Source organism: Conger conger, chromosome 4 (genome assembly GCF_963514075.1).
Source record: "Conger conger chromosome 4, fConCon1.1, whole genome shotgun sequence".
Lineage (NCBI taxonomy): Eukaryota > Metazoa > Chordata > Actinopteri > Anguilliformes > Congridae > Conger > Conger conger.
The window spans coordinates 44,856,104-44,874,379 of NC_083763.1; the positions used below are offsets into that span (position 1 = coordinate 44,856,104).

At 41.4% G+C, this 18,276-nt stretch overlaps 2 protein-coding genes across 13 annotated transcripts in view; both read left to right on the forward strand.

The window, feature by feature from the left end:
- Positions 1-2,249, forward strand: part of kif1aa (kinesin family member 1Aa) — a 55,205-nt gene extending 52,956 nt beyond the window's left edge. For 9 of the 10 annotated variants that reach the window (XM_061240822.1, XM_061240824.1, XM_061240823.1 and 6 more), the window contains 5 exons: positions 456-577; positions 692-838; positions 1,007-1,199; positions 1,756-1,874; positions 2,043-2,249. In XM_061240822.1, coding sequence (XP_061096806.1) covers positions 456-577; positions 692-838; positions 1,007-1,199; positions 1,756-1,874; positions 2,043-2,085 — 624 coding nt within the window. In that variant the 3' untranslated portion in view covers positions 2,086-2,249. The remainder of the gene's footprint in view (positions 1-455; positions 578-691; positions 839-1,006; positions 1,200-1,755; positions 1,875-2,042) is intronic. The other variant, XM_061240820.1, reaches the window with a different exon arrangement.
- Positions 2,250-8,255: 6,006 nt separating this feature from the next.
- scly (selenocysteine lyase) lies at positions 8,256-17,973 on the forward strand. 3 transcript variants are annotated; one of them, XM_061239549.1, is made up of 13 exons: positions 8,256-8,578; positions 9,415-9,503; positions 11,739-11,848; positions 11,979-12,079; positions 12,827-13,013; positions 13,223-13,350; positions 13,723-13,878; positions 14,149-14,255; positions 14,937-14,973; positions 15,422-15,505; positions 15,953-16,055; positions 16,210-16,285; positions 17,210-17,973. In XM_061239549.1, exons 2-13 carry the CDS (start codon positions 9,418-9,420, stop codon positions 17,361-17,363), a joined length of 1,329 nt encoding a protein of 442 aa, XP_061095533.1. In that variant the 5' UTR covers positions 8,256-8,578; positions 9,415-9,417; the 3' UTR covers positions 17,364-17,973. The 3 variants fall into 3 exon arrangements, with proteins under 3 accessions (XP_061095533.1, XP_061095535.1, XP_061095536.1); XM_061239551.1 differs by lacking the exon at positions 8,256-8,578 and adding an exon at positions 8,606-9,017; XM_061239552.1 differs by lacking the exons at positions 8,256-8,578; positions 9,415-9,503 and adding an exon at positions 11,393-11,524.
- The last annotated feature ends 303 nt before the right edge of the window (positions 17,974-18,276 follow it).

Sequence of the window (18,276 nt, forward strand, 5' to 3'; positions counted from 1 at the left end):
ATTTTTTCTGCATATTTATCAAGGGCAGCAATAAATCTGGAACCCAATTTATATACTGTAGGGGTATGTTCGGACAGTTTTATTACCACAAACCATTCATCACCTTTCCTGGGCTATTTCTTTATAGACCATGGGCCTTTTTCAGTAACCTTGGAAGCTATTACAATTTTATATCTTATTTGCTTGGAAAACACTTTGTTCAAGGTCTACTGGGCTTGGAATTCCTCAATATAAGAGTGTATGTAGTAATGCACTATGTAAGAATTACTTAATAATGAAACAATTCAGAAATAATCCACATTATTTCTAAATAAGTAACAATTATATGGATAATAATATAGCCCAAAGCAGCTGTTGACATGACTCCTACATTGTCCTACAGTGTCCAGAGAAATTCAGGATGAGTGAATCTCTGGGCTTCATGGGTCCAATAGACTGCTTCCTTTGTGTTGTAGCTGTCTGAGATGTCTGTGACGATGCTGAGGGACTCCACCTCAGCGTCAGCCCTGAGCACCCTGACGCCGTCCTCCACGTGCCCCTCGCTGGTGGAGGGACGCTACAACAACACGGAGCTCAGGTGACGCCATTTTCCCCTCATGGCAAACAGTGTATGTCAAGCCCACAAACTACCAACTCTCTTAAACAGCTTCCAGTAAAAACACTGTCTAAAGGTCCTCTTCCTGTTTTCCAGAACCCCGACGCCTCGCTCCCGCTCCATCAGCCCAGATCCCGACTCCTTGCAGGATGGAGACCTGAAGGACTCTCCCAGTGGAAACCTGTTGAGGCCCAACATGAGAGTCCGTGTTTTTGTGCCTGACATCCAGGAGATCCGTGTCAGGTGAGAGTACCTGGGTAATACAGCTCTGCTGGGCAGGTTGGCATTAGCGTCAGCGTAGCCCGCAGTAATGGCTGTTGCTACTGTCTAGGCAACCGACAAGTGAAGCGGTCAGTATTTGAACATACCAGCGGATTACATTCACACTGAAGCCATGCGTTATGTTTACAGCCCCATTGTGTCGAAGAAGGGGTACATTCACTTCCTTGAACCGCATACCAACGGATGGGTAAAGCGCTATGTGGTGGTGCGTCGGCCGTACGTGTACATCTACAACGCAGAGAAGGACAACGTGGAGAGAGCCATCCTGAACCTGTCCTCTGCTCAGGTGGAGTACAGCGAGGACCAGCAGGCTATGCTCAAGGTAGGTCAGCCTTTACACAGTTTTGAAGGCACATGCATATTGTGTCTCCTCCTCGTCGCACCTGCACTTCTCGGTCACGACTGTTCTGGCCCCATGGTGGTGGAATGACCTTCCAAAGGATGTCAGAACAGCGTCTTTGACCATGTTCAAGCGCAGCCTGAAAACTCACCTCTTCAGGATGCACCTTTCCCTCCCTACCTCACTACTATGATTAGCCATATGTATTCCATAGATTATAATAGCACTTACGTATAGTTATTGTAGTATTCAGGGTATTCTAGCTGCCAACTGTAGTATGCTAGTTAGCAAGTTGATGTACTGTTCAAGGGTTCAAGTTGTATCTATATGATCATGCTAGGACTTGGAACTGTACTTTCCTCAACGCACTTGTCCCTGGGTTTGATTAGCACTTTATTGTACGTCGCTCTGGATAAGAGTGTCTGCTAAATGACTGTAATTTAATGTAATATAATGTAATGCAATGTCATCATTCCTCCTAAAAGTGCTTTATGGAGGGGGTTTTTTTGGCATCAAATTTTCTATTCTGTCTTTGCAGACCCCGAACACATTTGCAGTGTGCACCGAGCATCGTGGGATACTGCTTCAAGCCAGCAATGACAAAGAAATGCATGATTGGCTGTACGCTTTTAACCCTCTCCTGGCTGGGTCCATCAGGTAATGCGACAGGGAATGTTGGAAGTGGGTGTTTGGCCCTTGTTGTTTAATGTGTAAAATCTTGCTCCTTCCAAGTTTGATCTGTCTGTGATGCTTTTGTTTGATGTGGCAATGACAGCTCAGACACCGAGATATGAACGTTGAACGTTTTCCCTGTTCAAACTCCAGATCAAAGCTTTCCAGGAGAAGGGCTGCACAGATGAGGATCTGAAACAACTGATGAAACCCATCCCCAAGCAAGTCTTGTGAAAAAAAAGTATGAGATAGAAGACAAAGACTAATTCCTGTATATAGATTACAAGACATATGGCCATATGGCCCCTATCCTCCCCCATAACCTGCCTGGTTTTGCACATGCTCAGTTTATCACAACCAACCAAGGACCATTGGCGCTCATCTTCCCTGTGTGTAAAGCTTTGCTACTTGTGGGCTGTCATCAGTACACCGATTCTCAGGGCGACCAGGCCCTAGCTAACCGGAATATAATAAGTTGGGTGAGAAACGAAGGGGGAGGGATTGTGTCTGACCAGTTCCTTATTTATAGAGTGGTTGCTTGCATAGTTATCAGCAGTGCTTTGGTCCGCCCCGTTTGAGCACTGTGGAAAAGGATTTTCATTCTACAATGTGTCAGTAATTTCTCCATTCAAATTTCCTTTCACAAAGTCTCACATTTAATGTTGGTAGTCCAATAAATTAATATTTTACACATCTGCCCATTACTTAGCATAAACAAGAATAGAAACAATTGATGACATTATATAAAATATGGTCTGTCCACTAGTGTACACATTGCTGAAACAGTTCATAGGTGCTTTCACAGCACAGAGGTCAGTATTTCAACTCAATGTCAAGTATTTCTACATCAATTCCACATGATCCTCATGGTTTTAACTGATTAGATTGGTACATTATAACTGACAGAGCTGTTGGAAAGCACTCCCTCTCCACATTCCATTTAATTTCTATCGCAGCTTTTTGGATTGTGTATAGCCCTTGATATTGATATAATCTCCAGTGTCCTTTCTTAGAGGAATTCTTATGTTGTTATTGTGCTCCAAGATTTCAACACACTCTGGCAACATGAGAGATATTTTGGCTTTGTAAAGCATAAATCCTCATGTGCACCCAAACTCCCATATTAAAGTTCCACACTGCTTTGCCCACTTTTCCTGATAACAGTTATGGTAGCTAGGTCAGTTAAGACACTGTAGAGAACTGCTGATATGTTTTTGAAAGCCCCTGATAATGAATTTATTTGCTCAAATTGTTTTTATTTTGTATCTTTAGTATTTAACCACATATTATTTCTTTGAACATTTATTTATTTACAAAGACTTATTTTTAACAAAGTACATTACAATTTCTGCATATGTCACTTTTTATCATGTGTTTCCCTAAAGTCTTGATTGCTTTCATTATTACTTATCCCCAAAAAAGTAAAAGAACACGTTTTTGGGGGAAAAGCTGATACAGGGATTTTAGCTGCTATGTAGATTACTTGAACTGAATCATTCTAACATTTAATATATTAAAGAAACTGCATTTAAACACATCGAATGCCTCTACTACCAGCCCTTCAGCTAATGTGAACAACAGAGGGAGTGTATGAGGAAGATGAAGAATTTTACAGATAAAATCAGAAAGGCTGATGCACTGTATTCTAAACATGTTTAAATATTGATATTGACTGTTCAGAAATAAGAATTCTGACTTGTGAGATCACTATACCATTGAAATCTGTGATATCCTTTGGAACCAGTGAAGTGCCCCATTTGCAGGATAAACAGATAGAGTCTGTGGTAGTTAAAAATGAGTGTGTCTGTACATAGATGGCTTTAGGAAACACCTTCCCTTTCTGCCCATGCTGTATCTATTCCCTCTCTTTACCTCTATGCTGCTGTAATGCTCTCTCCACTACCTTTGTTAACATTGACTACCTTTGCATCTTATATCATCACACGGCTCATATCGACCACCTTCTTACCTGTGTATATATACAGACAAATATTCATAAGGATGTTCTGTTTGTATATTGAGTGTACATGTTATACAATTATGTGCCTCCATAGACATATCTAAAATTGGCAGGTATTGATGATACATTTATACTGATTGATACTAGTATTACACTAGAGTTCTATCAATCCATATACGCATGCTTTTCTCATTTCTGTGAATGGAAGGGGCTTGTCTCCTGTCTGTAATGCTGCTTGCCTTTCCACAAGTTCACAGTTGACACATTTGTGCTTAGCTTGGTTTTCTCTTGATTTTATGACAGATTATGTCATGTCTTTTTTTGTATTCTTCTTTCTGTTGAGAAAGACTTGAGGCTAGAAACCAGAAAATTGGATATTTACCCTCAGCTAATAATATAAGGTCAATGTGTAATAGCACATTGAAACATTGTGGCATATCCCAGATTTAGAGACTAAGGCTGTATTGACAGTGTTGAACAAAACCATTACAGTTTGTGTAATAGATTCTTCATTGCTCAGTCAGCGGTAGACAGGTAATTTTAAGTCCACTGTGCAGAAAGTAAAACAGGCAAAACACTTATTTTTACAGTTGTCAGTCAATAAGTACATGTTTTTCACCTACTGAATGTACTAATAATATGATATTGTATGCCGTATAATATATATATATATATATATATATATATATATATATATATATATATATATATATAGCCATGTTCATTAGCCCTTGGTGACCAAAAACAAAGAAGAAAATACATCTTTGAAAATGTTTTACTTCAGCTGTTTAGTAGATCCAATGTTCATGTACTGTAGCTCTCAGAAACTTGTTCCTTTCTTGTAATTCTCAAGTTTTAAAGACATAGTATTTCACTGAGGATTTTGTCCAGGCAGTTTAGCAGAAGTGGTCAACAACTTTATTTGTCTGGTAGCCAATGTTTACGTATCATGTTCGATTTTGGACACCTCGCGGGTCTAATTACAGAGTTAAAGTTAAAGGAAGCAAGCTGTGAGAGGACGTACCCTTGGCCGAGCAGCTCTTGGAGTACGGCCCACAGCCACAATACTTCCTGTGTGTTTTGATAGATACTGGAGTCCTCTGGAGAGAGCAGTTTGGTTGAGTTCCCCAGCTGCTTCTGACAGCGCTGGGTATAAGAGTGTGCCTGAGGCCAGCCAACCTACAGTGCACACTCAGTTCAGAGGGCTCTTCTTGGGAATGTAGGGAAATGGAGTGAAGTAAGTTGGATATAACTGGTTTACGTATTTAGGTTTATTTTTTTAAATCAGATCACAAACCAAGGTGGGATCCATTCTTTAAAATATCATTTTTATCCAGCCCAGTGCTAATATTACTGGACATGGCTAGTTATAATCTACTCATCTACATACATAGGGGTTTTTTGGAGTAAAATACCAAATATGTATTTCTTCAGTTTTTGGTCACATTCTTGTACTGTACCGTAGACCTTATTGAGCCTTCTGATACGGCATCATTAAAGCAGCACATACTTATTTACAAATTGATAATTCCCAAATGATGTGTATTGTGGCATGACGTGGATATCAAATTGATCATAAATGGAATAAAGCAGGGTTATTTTATATGAAAATAAATATCATCTCATTTTATAAGACTCCTACTATATAATATAGGGTGTTAAAACCATATTCTTGTCTTCAGTAAAAAGACTTTCTGAACTCAGTCTAGTTAAGAGTTAAGAGTTTTGCATGGTTACAGTATCTTAAAAAAACATTTGGTTCATATCAGATGATCAGATTACCCCCATTACCTATCATCTATAAATCTAATTATTCTATTATTTTTTATCTATTGAATATAGCCTTATTTTTGCATGTAATTTTAGTGGACAGTCATTTTGATGTGTTTCTGTGGTAAGAGAGGGAATTCGGCAACAGTCCTGTGAAATCAAATATACCCAGCACATTAGCTATTAGGGCTGAGGCCTACAGAATGCCCTGAATACCGGTAACAGGCGAAAGAGACTGGGATTACTTTGAATGCATAATGTACTGTGTAGGCTACTATACCTTTTAATTTTTGTGCTTATTTTAATAGGTCACTAAACGTTTTCAAGTTAGGTACACAGAAACATTATTTTGGATTGTTCGAAGCTTTCAATCTTGCCTTTCGTGTCAAGGTTACTGTTCTATATTTTAATCTGTGAAACGTACCAGTAATTTTAAAACTTGTAATTCATTTCAGCAAATTAAAATACTGTATATGTAATGAAAAACTGAATTTCAGTGTTTATGCCTGCATTTACTGTCAATGTCTCTCCACTTTTATTTCTGTTAAGCAAAGGTGCTCGATTCTTGCAACACTTTAATTGAATCATAGGCTACATATGATATCATAGCTCTCCCCCAGAGCCTTAATATAGAAACTAAATAGGCATGAATTTCCAAAATAAAAACTAAAATAAAAAACAGACACAGTGAACTTAAAACTGAGTTGAATTGGAAATGAAATGATAAAGTAGTATAGAAATAACAACTAATGGAATACCCAAAACTAAAAGAACCTTGCTTCACAGATAAGTATATACAGTATAGCCTAATTTTGGTATTATCAGTGCACCAAATAATACAGGACTGCCATTCAGAGAGCTTATGCTGGACAAGAAGTACTTATTTCTGCCTGCTCACATTTGAGGCAACAGACAGCTTTGAATGTGGTGTTTCACACATCCAGCCTATGTAGACATCACTGTAAGACCATTCTCCCTTCCCATAGAACATCTTCCATTTCTATCTGCACTTCCCACCAGGTAACATCAAGCAGCACTTCTTAAGCAATTCCATTATTTTGTGATTATTATTTCTGTGCTTCCATATCTGAACATACCCAAGGTTTCCTACTCCCCCAGTATCTTCATCTTCTCATCTCCTATTTGTTTCTCTCTGTATATAAACATGATTGCTGTGGACGGTGTATTATACAGCTGTATCCCGTTTGTACCATCCTGAATGGGCAGTAGTTTAATAAATGTCTCAAACTATTTGAGTGTTGGAGTTAAAAGAGTCAATTGTTTGTGTAAACTTAACACATTGTCAGATGTTAAATAAACGTGAAACTTATGCAACACTGCCTATGTCTTTTGTGTTTGATTTTTTTGCTATTTTACTAGAAGCACATGGCAATTAAACGAGTTGATGAAATGCAGATATCTTGAAAAACTAATGTAAGCTGGCAAACAAAAAGCTTGCAAAGAAAAATATAATCAAAACGGAAAGTTATGGTCATCTCTGATTGCTTTGGTGTACAGTATGAGCAGAGCATTCCAAGTTTTGGTGCTTTCACCACAATCCATCTGTATTATGAACCCATTTTAGGCCGTATTCAATTTTGGCTCTTTATTACCCCCTTTTTTCAGAAAATAATTATACAGAAAATATTAATCTGCACCTGTGGGTGCAAAAGCTGTGGGGTTCTCTGAAAATTACCTAGTTTGTCACAATGACCTACGATAGCAGTGTATCATTGGATGTTTGTATGGGCCCCAATCCAGTGATTTGCATGACCACACCTATGGGTACAGCCTAGACCAGGGGTCGGCAACCCTGGTCCTGGAGAGCCGCAGGGTGTGCTGGCTTTCGTTGTTACTTGGCATTAATTGATCAATGAAAGCCGTTGATTACACAGTTAACTCACCTCACCTGGTTTCTTGGGTCTGAATCGGTTGCTTATTTTAAGGTGGAGACGAAAGCCAGCACACCCTGCGGCTCTCCAGGACCAGGGTTGCCGACCCCTGGCCTAGACAAGTGTTAATAAAGAACACCTGCCCTTAACCCTGCATTGCTCCAGGGGGCAAGTGGTTAGTCTAATCACCTGCCAAGTCTCATTGGATAAAAGTGTTAGCTAAATAACAAATTGTTACTAGTAGTATTATTCAATATGGTCAAGTAATCCAAAAACACCAAAAACTTTTCATTTGTTTTATCAGTATCAATACTCAGCACAGCTGTGAATGAAAAAGTGACCCCACAGAAGGTCCTGGGTTTGCATCCCAACCAGGGCCACTCTGTGTGGAGCCTGTGTGGAGGCTCCCCATGTCTGCATAGGCCTTCTCCGGGTTTCCTCCCACAGTCCAAAGACATGCAAGTTAATTGGAGAGTCTAAATTGCCCCTCAGTGTAAGTGTGTGTGTGTGTTCCCGTCAATAGATTGCTGATCTGTCAAGGGTGTATTCATGACCTTTTCCTAATTCATGCTGCAATAGCACCTCCTGTGATCCTAACCAGGATTAAGTGGGTTAGATAATCGATAGAGGGATGATTGGGGAGTTAACAATTCATGACCAAATGTACCTGCTGCCAGAAAAAGGCCTCTTGTATACTATTTAAATGACTGCACCAAAAAGGAAAGAAAGGGAGAACAAAAACATCTGTGTGTTGATGCAGTAGAGAGATTTTCTCTCTGACGCTGTGCATCCTTTAAAATCTATTGACCGCTGCCTTCTGTCTGTGGACTCTGAGGTGTCGCTTTAATCCCATTCAATGGTTCACTTCCTGGTTTACGGTACTTGCCACGCGTGTGAGGTCGCTGCCACGGAGCAACTCTGTGAATGATCAACAGAAAGTTTTCTTTTTTTTACTTTTATATGGACCAGTTCACAGTCAAGCGTTTGTAAATCAGTGATATATGGCAGCATTGAAGCATCACTCTCCCGCTATTCATTGATGTTGAATCTGTGCCTTGGAAAGACAGGTCTGTTTTTTAGCTAACAATATGGCAATGGTGTGATAGCTAACGTTACAGTAATAACGTGTATTGCTGAAAAACGCAGTAAAGGCAAGTGACGTAAATGATTGCATCAGTCATGTAACGTTACGGTAACTTACCCAGTGTGGAATAAACAATGAAATATATAACCATAGCTAAATTAGTGGCCATTCGTAGGGCTTAGCTTTCCTCCAACGTTACCGTTAGCTCTCAATGGCTAGACTAATGTAATGCTAGCTAGTATTCTGAGAAATTATCAAATACAGCCAATCCACAGAGCCAGTTATGTCATTTACGCGTGCTTTTTAAATGTATCTTTGTAGCACGTCTGATAGTTTTACATTCTTGTAGCTAATCGATGCTAACCTAGCAACTGTGTGCTTTTAATGCTTGTCGAGTTACTGTAATTAACTAGCGACAGCAGGTAAGTTACTGGAGTTAACTAGCTAGGTGAATTTGCTAACTTAATTTGCCAATATATATATATATTTCCAAACATGTAGCTATGATGACTATTATTACAACTGACAGGGTTGAGGCTATTCAACCATGTCAGTACATTCAATTTAGCTAACCTTACCACGCAGCGTTAATGTGTTAATGTTTTACTAATTTAGCGGTTTGGCATGAACTGCTGTAACAAACGAAACTTTTTGGGAGAATTATTGTTTCTTGAACAATAAGGCCTAGGTGAAAATATAAAGGGAACATGGGTCCAATTAAAACCCTACGAGTATCCTTTCGTCTTTACTGCAAGTTAAGTTTCGCTTCGCGTCAGCGTATGTCGAATCACACCCATCATATTTCCGCCATGCTTCCAGCTGATGTCTACAATGGGAGAAGAGGCTGCTTCTGCCGGCAGTGACCGTCATCCACTTGGGGGCCAGCGCAATGATCTGCAGGAGGAGAGGTAGGACAGCAAGTCGAGAAGTCAATTGACAGTTTAATGGTTTTATTTACCTTATTTATTGACATCAGACTTCTCTTCCATTGAAGTCCGTTTCAAGGCGTTTATTTTACTTTCACATTACTTTCTTGAGGTGGTTCGGGCATCTGATCAGGATGCCTCCCGGGCGCCTCCCTTTGGAGGTTTTCCGGGCTCGTCCAACTGGGCGGAGACCCCGAGGGAGACCCAGAGCCCGCTGGAGAGATTATATATCTCTCCTGGCCAGGGAACGCCTCGGGATCCCCCAGGAGGAGCTAGAATGCGTTGCTGGGGAGAGGGACGCCTGGAATACCCGGCTTTGCCTACTGCCCCCGCGACCCGACTCCGGATAAGCGGGTGACGATGGATGGATGGATGGATTACTTTCTTGCAAAATAAAAACATGCTTTATTACATTACCCCCCCTTTCCAATTTGGAGTTGCCAGTTGTTCCTTTCTTACCCAAGGGGGAGTACTAAAACTGATGCGTGTGGTCTTCTGTAATTCAGCCCCTGTGAGCCTATGACAATTTTACACACTGCAGGCAGCACAACACTGCTGGCTCACTATTGCTATTTGGAGGAGTTCCATGTATCTTTTATGTCAGCTGGTACCCTGTGGGGCCCCAATTAGTCATTAGGAGGAGCTGTTGCTCGGGTAAACCGACCCATCCATACCTTGGGGCACCAGGACCAGATGTGTTCTGTAGCATTAGCCCAGCCTAAACATCACAGCTGTCTAGTGTGTAGAGTTCTATTGGTGCTCACAATGAGCATTCTATTGAATGCAGGGTTCCAGACTAACTTTTCCACTGGTAGCACTGGTGCTACCAACTTTCTCAGTTGGTCGCACCAGCATATGATTTGGTCGCACCTTTTTTCTTTGTACAGCATGGTATTAATCAATGACCTTGATGAATAGTTGCATACCCTAGTTTTGCATTGATGTAAAGATTGACAGTGACTCCAGACTTGTTATTTGCAAAATATTTTAATCTGAACATAACAAAACATAACAAACATAAAAGCAAAGCATAACAGCTTTGCTTAGCATAACACTGCTGTATCCTTCTTACGTCATTTACATAGTTACAGAACTGTCCGATCACGCCGAATCACTGATAGAAACAAGATGAATTAATGACGATTCGAATGACCAAGTGCCGTTAAAAAGCTAATTGTATGGCTTTGTGCTATTCGCGTATGCTAGCTACATCATGCTAACATCGTACAGGGACCAGTAAAGGCTTAGAACACACTAGCACTTAGTTATTGTAAGTTTGATCACCTCTACTGTGAAGTAAAAAAGTGGACAAATTACGTTTTCTGTGCGAAATCTATTGGCGAGCTCACGTGCACACAGCGGTCTACATTCTAAAGCTCCACTTTGCCCTCCCTACTAACAGCATAACTTATTAGCTGCAGCATTCATACGTGAACTGAACACTGCCAAACATTGAATGTTTTGGACCCACAAGATTAATGAACAGTTTTTATCCCAAGGCCATCATCAAACTGAACTCTGAATTTTGTGGTATTCCAATGTCAATAAAGGAAATCTGAATCTAAATTCACCCGTTCGTACCGCAACCACGGGTACTGCGTTAGCCATTGTGTTCGAAAACAATACTTTTTTTTCTTCAGTCGCACCCTGCTTCCACCTGCACTCTTCTCCCTGCTGCCTGCACTCTCATCATCAGTCGTGTCTGATTCGGGACATATTGTTGGCTCTCCCTCTCCACCAGCCTCCTTCTCTCTCTCCTCACTTTGTTTTTTAAAATAATCTCTAATGGACCGGTTCATTTTTTTTGATTGTTTGTTTGTTTCGCGCCTTTTGTCTTCAGCGCCGCTACGTGCACGCGCACTAATGATGGAGGTACAGGCAGTAAGAGTGCAGGTAGGGAGAGAGCGACTGAGCCAGGGAAGAAGAAAAAGTACTATTTTCAACCACAATGGCTAACGCAGTACCCGTGGGATATTCGCTGCCGGAGCGGCACCAAAACACCGGTGATCATCATGCACTCGCACTAATGCGACCACGTGAAATTGTAGCTCGCACTCTCAAAAAATGGTCGCAGTCTAGAACCCTGGAATGATCAGTTTGAGCAGTTTTGTGGACTGTGATTATCAAAATGATCTGTAAGATTGGACGTTACTACCATTTGTAGGGTATGGTAAATTATGATCTCAGGTCGTTTGATCATTCCTAACTCCCTCATAGGATCTACATGGACTATAATGCCACCACCCCACTGGAGTCAGAGGTCATAGTGGCCATCACAGAGGCCCTGCACGAGGCCTGGGGGAACCCCAGCAGCAGCTACCTGCCTGGTGAGGACCACCAGCCTTTCTAAGGGGCTCGCGTTGGGCCTATTACCCAGCCCTAGTTACTGCATACTTAGCACAGCTCTTAGCACAGGGTGTCAGCAGTTGGTGTTTAAACAAGGTCCTTTTCTTACAGGCAGGAAAGCCAAAGACATTATCAACACGTCCAGGGAAAATGTTGCTCGCATGGTTGGAGGGAGAGCAGAAGACATCATCTTTATGTCGGGTGGGACCGAGGTAAGTACTCTCATGGGTTTTTTTATAGTTAGCAGTTTTCACCTGCAGTTTCTCCTTTAAACAAAGGGAGTCAGTGCTAACAAGTTTAATGAAAACCATGCATTCATAGTCATGCATTTTGCTCTCTCCAATTTTTATTTAAAAGTGTAAAGAACACTTTGTGTTCGTTTTTTAATGTCCCAGTGCCATTAAGGGTTTGAGTTAAGAAAATATTTATTTTGTGTCGAGAGAATGCATCTAACTATTGTTTTGGAGGATGACAACAAGTGATGTCCATATAATAGTTAAGCAAATTTGGATTTATTTAGAAGTTGTGTAGTCGGACATAAGTATATTAACCTCCTAAGACCCGCACTCTTTTTTGGTATGCATTTTTAATTTATCTTTGCTATTTGGGCTTATTGTCCACGCATGTGTACGCCAGGTCTTAGGAGGTTAAAAAAAGTTTGAAGTGTAGTGTGAGCTCGTTGTAAATTACGAAAGACAGATATATCTGTCTGAAATGTGAAAATGTGGTTTGCTGTGTAGTTTTGAGTCAAGGCCTCTGATATATTTAATTAGCTAATGAACTATAGGACACGACCATTACCAAGTCTAGTATCACAGTATGAAGACATTGGGCTGTATGGCCCTAGTTTCATAACACACCACCGTTCCTTACTATGCCATGTAAGACATTCAAATTCCTTCTGATACTTCCCTTCATGGTCAAGTTCCTTAGTCGTATTGTGGTCATCTTCACTTCAGGCCAATAACCTGGTGTTCCACACGGCCGTGAAACACTTTTGGGAGAGCAGGGGAACATCAGAGATGAACGGACAGGAGAGGAGCCATCATAACGGAAAGACTCTTCTGCCTCATATCATCACTTCCAACGTGGAACACGATTCTGTCAAGCTGGCTGCCGAAAGCCTCTCCAGAGAGGGCAAAGCAGGTAGAGGGGACTCCATTTCAGAAGCCGAAACATATCATAGCTGGATGCATCTAAAAAAAAGAGGTGATATTTGGGATAGTGAGGTGGAACTTCACTATCCCAAAGGTCTCAAAACGAGGTGGGCTTCTGGAAGTGAAGAGCTCGATCATGCTCTTGTTGTCTCTGAGTGCTGGTGATGTCATGAGAGCGGAACATGTTTCTTGTTGCAGATGTCACCTTTGTGCCCGTTTCCAAGGTGACCGCGCAAGTTGTGGTAGAAGACATGATGGCTGCTGTCCGCCCCACCACCTGTCTTATTTCCGTCATGCTGGCCAACAATGAGACAGGGGTCTTGATGGTGAGGGAGGGATTGGAAGAGGGAAATCAATTATTTCAGTGCACTGTTCCATGGTGCTTTACTATTTGAAACTGATGAATGATAAGCTGATATCATATCAATCGTTTAATATGGATCTTACAAATTTGTCTTATTAGCCTATATGGGCTAGAATAATGTGATGGAAAACACGATCATTAAATGTTCATGAATTAATTTCTCTCATTATTAGGTCACTTTGAGTGCCCAACGCCTTTCAGTTTGATTGGTTCATAACTGAAGATTAAAGCATCTTATTAATTGCTAGAGTAATGGTTAGCTGGTTTCACCAATACGTTCCATACAACTGTATTTAGTACCTTTTGGTAATTGAATGCATTTGTCATCCAACAGCCAATCAGAGAGCTCTGTCAGAGGGTGAAGTCTCTTAACAAACAGCAGCATGCTCCCAGAATCCTCCTGCACACTGACGCTGCTCAGGCCATGGGCAAAGTGCGAGTGGATGTCCAGGAACTAGGTGTGGATTATCTTACGATTGTCGGGCACAAGGTAAGGAGTTTGTTCACTTTTTAAGGCTCTAGATCAGTGGTCACCAACCCTGTTCCTGGAGATCTCATGTCCTATAGGTCCAACCCTAACAAAGCACACCTCAATCAACAGCTTCTGATCTCATAGAGCTGCTAATTAGTAGAATTAGGTGGACCAAATTTGGACAGTAGATCTCCAGGAACAGGGTTGGTGACCCCTACTCTAGATTATTCTGCCTATTCATGTATTTATTCCTGTGTTTTCTCTAACTGGGCTGTTACACACTTACAGTTTTATGCTCCACGAATTGGTGCACTCTACGTGAATGGTCCTGGAACTACCACCCCTGTATCTCCCATGTTCTTTGGAGGTGGGCAGGAAAGGAACTTCCGACCAGGGTAAATAGGGTATTTTTACTTACAAAACACAGCACAATAAAGTTCTCATGGTGTGCCTTCTTCTGTTTTTAGCGTATTATGAATATTCCCCAGCAACATTTATGTATAAGTATAGACAGACAGGCACTGGTATCCAACCTATGTTTTATATCACGGTGAGGCTGGTTTGGAAATTTGTTGCAACAATTTGCAGTCCCTTCTCGGCTGAGAAGGCTACACGCCTTGATCGATTCCTAAAAGGAATTTGTACTTTCGGTAAATTTGAACACCTGCATTAGCGAGTTTGACTAAAAATGGAAAACTGTTTCGTTAACTTATTTTGACAGCCTAGTTCAGAAACCCTCCCGAACACCTCTAATGTGTCAATCCTTGGCCCAGGACTGCAGGACTGTTTAGGACAATTAATTAATGCCTTCAAAACCAATTTTCTTTCCCGACTAGATCTTGGGGAAAAATATTGTCAGCTAATGTCGATCGCATGAATAGCAAACACGCTGTCATTGTATTGCCACCTTTTGTTGCAACCGAGAAAGCAGCTGTTATATTTTGTAACATTAACTAAGCTTGCCCTAACTACTCCACATGGCCTTCATCAAATGGCCCCCTAATGTGTGGAAGTGAAAGAATTGCAGACATTATAAATGGTGCTGGAATCTAGTCTGTGGCTCTCTTTTCTTTTAGGACCGAGAACACACCAATGATTGCTGGTCTTGGAAAGGTATGGAAGATTTATAAATCATGCCTTCCTATTAGAAGTGGGTTTATTTACTGAGAGGAGGCTGCTAAGAGGCAACCATCACTGTATGAGCTGTTTGAACAGCTTGATGTTTACTGAAGCAATTCAGCTTAATTGCCTTGGTCAAGGGCACAAGGGCTGTGGCACACCTGGATCTCACCGCTGCATTCCCAATGAATGCACCGTGAAGTGTGGCTAAGGCCAAGTTCGCCTATAGCTGACTGATAACAAGTTAGTCTGGCAAATTCTTTGGACGAGTGACAGGCTGGGGTTCAAATCCCACCTCGGACTCTGCCAAATCTCTAACTCATTACATTTGTATGCAGATGTCAGTAATGGAGTGGAATATTTTAATATTTAGTGTTACACTGTTTGGGGCCTACCGTTTGTGAGTAATGGTACACTTAGCTGAGGTGCATTGTGTCATCAGGCGGCGGAGCTGGTGAACACACACCTGCCTGAGTTTGAGACCCACATGCGAGACACCAGGCTCTATCTGGAGCAGCAGTTGCAGGTGAGTGTGGCTGTACTGTTGGGAAGAACAGGGATGAGGTCTGAGCCATTACCCATAATTCCTCAATTTGGCAATTGTTGACAGTGGACTGAGATTTTAAGTTGTTTAAATTTGTATTTGATTTCAACCATAACTTTCACTTCAAACGATACTGTTCCTACTGGATTGAAATGGGGGTTTTCAAGACCAGGTTTGATACGGTGCTGGATACTATTTAGATTTTAGCCAAACTAAGCAGTAGCTACACTTGGGGGTAGGCCTGTCCTGCTGAGCTAAATGGCTGTTCTTGCCATCACATTATGTTATCTTACGTTATGAAATGATTCACATTGTGACCTTACATGCAACAGTATTTTGAGTGTGTGATTTCCCAGGTCAAATGATATGGGGATAAGCATTGATAACTATGGATAAGCTAAGAGGCTTTCTCCTGTTTCTCCCTGTTAGGATGTCTTTGGGAAGGAGAAGATCCATTTTAACAGCCATTTTCCTGGTTCAGAAACACTCCCGAATACCTGCAATGTGTCAATCCTTGGCCCAGGACTGCAAGGTGACTCAGCTGGATTGCTATTGCCTGTTTTTCTGCCATCGTTGCATGTTTTAAAAAGTCTTGCTGTCGCTCGGCAGTGTAATGGACTGTGGCATGAATCGTAACAATGAAAACTGCGTTATGAAAACTGAATTATTGATGTTTTTTTTGGCAGGACGAAGTGTACTGTCATGCTGTAAGAAGCTGCTGGCCAGTGTGGGCGCTGCCTGCCACTCAGACAGAGGAGACAGGTACTGCAAGCGGATCTCACACAGTGAGAAAATCCAAATCCAAAATGATTGGAGTATTAGTTATTTTACTGATGCTTTTATCCAATCCCACTTAGGTTATTAGACGAAATCCCCCTGGAGCAATGTGGGGTAAAGGGAGCTCAAGGGCCCAACAGCTACACTTGATCTTGGTAGTTGTTGTTTTTCAGTTCTCAAAGGTGTGGCATTACTTGTGTAATAACTTGTCCGATACGATGGTATTTCTGCTAGTTCCAAACACAGGGATGTTTTGCAGTTATTTGTTGTTTTCTATAGTTATTGATCCAATTCACATCAATAAAGTGTTTTAGTGTCTCAGATAGTCAGTAAGCAACCATAATCATAAACCACATTCCTAAGGAGAAAAACTAACATTGAACGGACGTTAACTTCTGGCTATGTAAGCTGTTTATTGTTCCTACATAAGTGTATATAACTATATTGTGTTGTGCTGTATAAAAACAGTTTTAGATATAATCCATTGTCAGATTAATCAAATAGGCTCTAGTCCTTGTCTTTGTTGTACTCTTAGCACTAGAGGGAATTGTACTTCCCTCTTGGGGTTTTCAGCGCACTTATGGTTATTGGTTATGGTTATGCACTTTGTTGTACGTCGCTCTGGATAAGAGCGTCTGTCAAATGCCAATAATGCAATGTAATCTTATTGTGGCTACACTGGGGCTTGAACCACCAACCTTTCAGGTCCCAGTCAGTAGGCTTAGCCACTAGGCTACAGGTTATCCCAACCAAGATGTAAAACTCGAAGCGCTCATGCATCATGGGTGCTAAGGCATTCTGCATATGGACTCCTGGGAACTGAACAGAACAGGCCATTGAAAACGTGCTTGAGATTGACTGTAATTAGAGCGAAACGGATAATTAATTTAGTTCTGCCGTGACCTTCAGGCCGTCCCACATCCTCCTGAGCTCCGGGATCCCCGCGGAGGTGGCGGCCAACGCACTGCGTCTGAGCGTGGGCCGGGGGACCACCCGCAAAGACGTGGACCTGGTGGTGGAGGACCTCAGGGCGGCTGTGCAGGAGCTGGAGGGACAGAGCTAAGCCTCAGTGGAGAAAGATCCGGATGTATCTGAAGAACTATTATGCATAACTGAAGTTTGAGTGCTAAAAAATGCTAATGATAATATATTATAATAAACTGATACAAATAATAAAATGATAAAAATACAAAAAAATTTAACAAATTACAAAATGTAACAACCCATTATTTTTTTCAAATGGTGATTCTAGAAATTGATTTTAGTGTATCTACTTGTATTCTTCCCAACTGTTAAAAGTTTATCAATGCATTCTACTGTAGGAGATTTTTAATGCATTTTTGTTTTTTATGTATTGCCTTTATTTTACTTTATTAGAAAGGTCTGCATTGGCATTGCTTGGTTTGCACTAAATGCTGGAATTTTAGGGAGCTTAAGTTATGTTTATTACAGGGGAGGAACTACTTTAAGTGCTTGAAGGACACATGAATCTGAAATACTTTTACGGTTATTCATTATGGTGTTTGAATCAGTGCTTTTGATACTGGTCAAGATTTCAGTGAAAAAACTATTAAAGGTATAGTGTATATCACTGTTGAAACTATGTGAAATGAAATACATCATGTTCATATTGTACTGTAACTAGCAAATAAAATGTGACCAATAATACCATATTCACAACCATACTTCTTTCTTGTCAGTCTAGACACAGTCAAGGTCAGAGTTTAATGTCTGCGAGGCGTGCATCTCCCTGTGTTACCCAGAAGACAACGGGGCCGTGGAGCACGTGAGCGCCTCCAGGTTCCTCTCATTACCTTTATTGCTCACGGGGCCCTGACCCGCCAGTCTTCTCCCTCGCGGCCGAGCTGGCCACCAGCCGCCTGGGTGTCCTCTTTCCGGCAGAGTAGGGGAGGGGTGGAGGCAGGGAGGGGGGTGGGGGGGGGTGTGTATGTGGGGACGCGGCACCTGACCGTCTC

What these genes read in the sequence shown, in the direction of transcription:
- scly (XM_061239549.1), top strand. Translation starts at nt 9,418, where the DNA reads ATGTCTACAATGGGAGAAGAGGCTGCTTCTGCCGGCAGTGACCGTCAT. An exon ending in TTACGATTGTCGGGCACAAG is followed by an intron (nt 13,879 to 14,148) that starts GTAAGGAGTTTG and finishes ACACACTTACAG; the next exon opens with TTTTATGCTCCACGAATTGG. An exon ending in TGATTGCTGGTCTTGGAAAG is followed by an intron (nt 14,974 to 15,421) that starts GTATGGAAGATT and finishes TTGTGTCATCAG; the next exon opens with GCGGCGGAGCTGGTGAACAC.